This window comes from Culex pipiens, unplaced genomic scaffold (assembly GCF_016801865.2).
Source record: "Culex pipiens pallens isolate TS unplaced genomic scaffold, TS_CPP_V2 Cpp_Un0255, whole genome shotgun sequence".
Taxonomy (NCBI): domain Eukaryota; kingdom Metazoa; phylum Arthropoda; class Insecta; order Diptera; family Culicidae; genus Culex; species Culex pipiens.
The window spans coordinates 738-7,025 of NW_026293072.1; the positions used below are offsets into that span (position 1 = coordinate 738).

At 39.2% G+C, this 6,288-nt stretch overlaps 1 protein-coding gene across 1 annotated transcript; it reads left to right on the forward strand.

Annotated features, from left to right (window-relative positions):
* Window positions 1-1,660: 1,660 nt before the first annotated feature.
* LOC120432110 (uncharacterized) lies at window positions 1,661-2,416 on the forward strand. The gene is made up of 2 exons (XM_039597243.2): window positions 1,661-1,861; window positions 2,213-2,416. The coding sequence occupies exons 1-2, from the start codon at window positions 1,661-1,663 to the stop codon at window positions 2,342-2,344; spliced, it is 333 nt and encodes a 110-aa protein (XP_039453177.1). The 3' UTR covers window positions 2,345-2,416.
* Window positions 2,417-6,288: the final 3,872 nt, after the last annotated feature.

Here is a 6,288-nt window from a genome sequence, read left to right on the forward strand (position 1 = left end):
AAATAAGGAAATACATAGTTAAAAATCTCGAAAAAATTGTTTAATTCTAGAGAATAACTTTCCAACCAAATTAAAATCTTTTTATCATGTTTGGTTTTTCTCAATTTTTATGTCTGTGTCATAAATAAGTTGATGGTAAACTAATTTTTTTTTTGAATTTGCTTAGTTTGTATTTTTATTAACAAAATGTTAAAAATCATATCCGACCCTCAACCACTCTAAATAACCAATTTGGCAAGTCTTATAGGTTGGGTACCTGTTTTAAAACTTTCCATTCCGATATTCTTTATTTTATTACTGAGGTTTTCACCGTATGCCATTTTCCAATCAAAAATATAATGCCTCATAAATTCCTCTTTTTCCTCTGGACTTCGGACATATAATAAAACTAAAATATTTTTTAAGAAAAATAATTAAGAAAAACGTGACAAGATGAGATTTTTTTTTTAATTTGAAACATATTTTGATATTTAGGCTAAACATAAATTTTGAAAAAAGCTCGATATTTTTGCTAGAATCAGGGGTTTTTCTCAACATTTATTTTTCTTAAAAGAGAAATATGCACTCTCCCTGCAAAGACTTATGAACTGATCACAGTTCAAAAATTCTCCAAAACTCTGAATTGCAAATGTAACATCTTGGAGCAGAACTGTTAAATTCTAATACATAAAACACTAATGATATAGAAATTTTTAATTTTATTTAAAATAAGAACTCATTAGTGATTAATGCATTTTGTATCGCTTTGAGGTTCTGAAAAATTAGTAAATTATTCGTTTTTGAAATCTATTGAGAATCCAGTTTACCGAACTTTTAATTTTCAAAAGTTGAAATGAAATCTAACATCCAAAATTGAAAATTTATATCACATTTCCGACTTTTTCGCTAGCTAGGAAGTTCAGGTTTTCATCGAGTTTTGACTTCAACTAATAATTATTTGGCCAACCTAGTATCAATTATTTTCTTATTTCAGATAGTTAAAAAAGTTATGTACATTGAAAACATTCAGTGATTTAGATGTCGGCTTATACATTTTTCGCCGATATAAATATATTTTACATTTTATGTGTACGTGTTGCATAAATCAAATCCAAAATTAAAAAAAAAATATATCAAAAGATCCTTCCCTCAAACCTACGCCACTGCGCCCAATCCGGCGACGTCCTACGATATAGATATCCGTTTATTTGCAAAAATTTCAATATTTTGTTCCTTCCACCAAAAACAGAGAGAGCCGAGCTTAGAAAAAAAAAAACGTTGGCAAAAATAAATGATTCCCGAACCTCTCATCGAAACGGTGGTCCGTGACTTTGGCTACGACGACGGTCGGGGAGGCCACCCCTGGAGGGGGCACCACCTCACCGAGGACAGTCCCGCGCGAGTATCTGTTTGTTTGGTAGTGAGGTTATGAATTCCGATTCAGGGTTTCAACCCGGGGCGAGCTTCATTCTTGATATTTTGGTGTTGTTATGCCGATTGGTTTGGTGGTGGGTCAGCAGGGGGGTTCCAAGGAGGGGGAGGGTACTCCGTTGGTATCGCTGTGTGTATGCATAAATACCGACCGATTCCGGAATCACAAGCCCGCGTTTTTCGCTGAAATGAGCCGAAGCGAAATTGCGCCCATCAGTAGTTTCAGAATGACAGTTGGTATGGTTAGACCATGTCTAACGTCGTGAAGCGATTCCAGAATGTACAATCAAAGTATGCGAAGTTTAATCCGGCCAAAGCGGCAGTGCTGTCGGCTGCGGGCACCGGAAATAATGGATCGCCCGAGGGTTCGATCTCGGAGGCTGGTTCCAGAACGCCGACGTCGGCGCTCGGCGTGGACTTCCAGGCGGCCATTCTGGCGCAAAATATTGAGGTAAATGAAGCAGCCGAATCGGAAGGCACCAAAAGTGGTCCACCTCAACTTGTTCCGGGGCCAGTGCCAGGGCCGAGTGGTCAGGGGTCGGTGTCACTTCGGAAGAATAGTAACCTTGGACCGCCGAGACGCAGCGTGGGCGGGCCTGCTGGCAAACGGAATTCTACGGTTGGCAAGAGTCCGGTTCAACCGCGACGCGGAGGGACCGTGGCCATTCCTAGCAACCGGGTTGAAGTTCAGAAGCTGGCCACCAATTTTTTGACACTGAATAAAAGAAGAAGAGCTGCGGCAGCAAGCAGAAGCAAAAATAAGCCATGTTGGCAAGATATAGTAAGGATCAATTTTTTACAGAAAGGCAAAATACCACTCCTGCTTGCTGTCGAGGCTGGTAACCAGTCTATGTGCAGGGAGCTCCTTTCGGCACAAACGGCAGATCAACTGAAGGTGAGTAAAGCCCAACCATTTATCTCCCAAAACAAATGACCAAACCATGACCACAAACACACAAACATATCCCATAAAAAACAAATCCCACCTTCAGAACGAGAAAGAAATCGGAAAGTGCTAGTGAAATCATTCAAAACCCAGTATTTTTCGTGAAGAATCGTGTTATGTAACCACGTGCAACCATAACCTCACATTCGTAGAAGAATATACCATGTGAAAAGTGCAGGAAATCATAAATGCAAAACAAAAATTGATGAACATCATACACCATAACCTCCCGGATAGCACACAACACACATCAGAAGTAGGCTATCTACTAGAAATCGCAACCAACAAACGCCATCTGTGAACCCCTTTTCCTTTCCCACCTCCGAGCAGTAGGGTGTCCTGAATGTTTTTTTTCATGGGCAAATTTCTAAATTTATACTTTTCGTTTTGTTTTTGTTTTATGTAACTTTTTACTAAGTGACAATTAACATTTTAAAAAATGCAGGTGTTTTGATAAGCGATACATAAATACATAAATCTTCAAAATCATGATTTTGATTTTAAAGTTTGTCCAAACTGAAAAAAATAAAACTTGTTATTGCTTTAGTTTGATTTATTATGCCAAAATATTGTTACAAAAATTTTGGTTACTAAAACACTAAATTTAAAATCAAAATGGTTTGGTTTTGTACATTTATGTATTCAAAGGGTACAAAGTAGAAGAAAAAGCTAAAAACAATATAATAGAAAGTTTTTTTTTTATCTAAAAGAAAAGATTAAACATGTCATCGGGACTGGCAACACCAGCCAGCAACAGTGAAGTGTTCGGAGCTCTTCAAACTTTTCGATTTTTTTCGCCGTAAATTACCGTGATTACCCGCGAGTTTGCTCCTCCAGCATGCCAAGGGCCGGCCGTGGCCGAGGCAGTTCGAGTGCGGCCTCGAAAAACCCGCGAAGTTCATCTACCGGCAGAGTGCAGAAAGGTAAACATACCAACGCCGCATCGACCGCCATCGCGCAAGGGAGCGTGCCCGGTGACGTCACCGATCCTTCATTTTTACACGTGTCATACCGTCCACGTGAGTCCCCAGTACGGACGAGACAATCGACCCGGGCATCCGGAAGCACTTCCGGCCAGCAGCAGCAGCAGCAGCAGTCCACCAGCACTACGACAACAACCACTTCCAATGTTCCCACCAGCAACGAATTTGAGATGCTGAGTGGAGATGAAAACAACACCGACAGTGACAGCAGCAATGCTGACGACGACGATGACGATGATGAACTTGCGCGCAGGCAAGAAAAGACGAAAAATTGTAATTCTCCGAAGGAACGACGACCACCTCCAATTTTTGTTTTGGATACGTTGGCGGATGATGTTGACGAGTTGCTTGAGGGACTCCAATATTGTCTCAAAATTAGCAAAACTTCTGTGCAAGTGATTACCCACAAGAAGCTGCATTTCGACTTGGTGGTGAAGAAGTTAAAGTTGCGAAACTTCAAATTCTTCACATTTGACCCTGCAGAGAAGGTCCCAGTGAAGATCGTCCTTCAGGGATATCCGGACCGCCCGATCTCCGACCTGGAAGAACACCTGACGGGCGTCAAGGTAAAGCCTCGAGAGATAAAGGTGCTCTCGAAATCGACTACAGTGACAGGTACGTACACTTTGTACCTCCTGTACTTCGATCGTGGGTCCGTCAAAATCCAGGATCTACGGCGGATTAAAGCACTGGACGGCTTCTTCGTGACGTGGCGATTCTACACGAAAAATCCGACCGACGCAGCGCAATGCCACCGCTGTCAAAAATTCGGACACGGTTCCAGAAACTGCAATCTTCCACCCCGGTGCGTAAAGTGCGGTGAGACCCACTTCACCGAAAGGTGCAATCTTCCGTGGAAAGACCAGCTGGGGGAAAACGCCCAGCAGCACAAAGCGCGCGTCAAGTGCGCGAACTGTGGTGGAAACCACACGGCGAATTTCCGTGGCTGTGCCGCGCGGAAAAAGTACCTCGAGGAGCAGGACAAGAAGAAGAAAGCGCCAGCGTCCCGCCAACCTCCGAAGACTTCGAGCTCGAACGCTGCAGCAGCTGGCGGCGGAGCGGTTCAATCGACCAACCCAGCGTTCCCTCCCGGTTGGGGAGGTTCGTACGCTAGAGTAGCCGCTTCTGGGGGCGGTTCTCCCCCGGGACAAGCTGATGTTACCGGTGATGACCTCTTCACGCTTCCTGAGTTTTTCGCCCTTGCTGGAGAGATGCTCACGCGCTTTCGTGCCTGCCGAAACAAGGCAGAACAATTCCAAGCTCTCAGTGAGCTGATGATGAAGTACATCTACAACGGATAAGCTGCCTTGTGCAGTGAAGCTTTTCGACGTCAATAGACAAAACATACTGTGATTTAGTTATAAGCTTTTCTATTTCTATCCTTTTCCTTAGTAAATCTAGAAGGTTTTTTTTTTTAATTTTTCCTTCTCTTGCCAAATCCATTGTTAGAATATCCAATTACATCAAAATGAATTATAGTTCAAATCATAGTTGAAAGGAACTCCAAAACTCTATTAGGTTATAAGAAATACGGAATTGTTAATTGATTATTTACTAATAAAATAAATTGAATTGAATTGAAAAAAGATTAAACAAATTGGTTGATTTACTCTTCTAGTAATTGAATTTGTTTAAACAAACTTCTTGATGAAATGTTTGGTTTAAATATGCAAATTGACTTATGAAATAGTATTAGGTCCTTGCAAATATTTTTCAATGTTTATTTGTCTTTAAGGGTGCACAGCAACCAAGGAAGTTGTTGTCTTCTTATTCTAAATTTGTCAAACTTACGGACGCAATCCTTCAAGAATCTGATTATAAAAATATTCAAGCTTTATTGTAAATAACTTTGAAGACAGCAATTTAGGAGATGAATAAAAAATCATATCGATAGTTCCCGTAGTTTTGAAGATACTAAAATGTCTGTAACCAAAATCTGGGTGCAAAAGCTCTGGTTGATGTGTACCGTTAATTAAAATCCTGCGAACTTTTTAAGAATAATTTTCAGAAGAGTGGTGGTTTATATTCATTTGAGGTTATATTAATTTATATGGATTTTTCAAAACTTAGCTTAACAAAATTTAAATTGTGATTTTTTCAAGTGAAACATAAAAAGAACTTTACTTATCATTCGATGTAAAAATTTAAACTTAGAAAGTACATGGACATTGTTTGGCCTTGTAAAGTACGTGTTTGAAAACTATAAATTATGAATCAAGATTTACCAGTTGATTGGATAGGAAAATATTTAAATTTAAATTCAATTGTATTCTCTGTTATATGAGATTTTTGCATGCATACAACAAGTTTAAGTTTGTTTGTTTGTTAAGTTTTGCAGCAAGTTGAATAATTATTGCAATTCCTAATTGGATTCTATCAGTTAAACGTTTGTTAAGATTAGTGTTAAACTTCAAAGAAATATTGAAAAGTATTACTTGTCGATTAGTTTTTTTTTCAAAGAGGCGCTGCCGAGTTAAGTAAATACGTGGAGTGCTGAAAAAATCGTGTTTTGAAACGAGTTGCATACACTTTTTTTTGCAATTCTAAAAAACACTTTTGAATAGGATTTTTCAGTGACACTTTTGTTTCCCCGTTTTAGATTGGCATCCGTGTGTTTAGTCAACTAAAATAAAAACAAAATAGTACCGGAGAGTATTGAACTATAGGATGTCGTGAAAACTAATTATTTTTCAATCGGAATTGCAAAAATACTTTCAGTACTGTTGTTTTTGGTGGTCAATAGTGATGGCCGTTTCATCATTAGGTATTAACAGGAAAAGTAAGAAGTTTGACAACGGATTCACAATAATATTTATTTGCGTGTATGTACCTTGATTTCAGCCCAGGACCTTTTAGTAATGTAAGCTAGAGCGACATTTTTTTTAAAGTTTTTGAGGATTTTATTTTCAATAACATTTAAAATGTTTTCGAATAACATTAATTGCATAC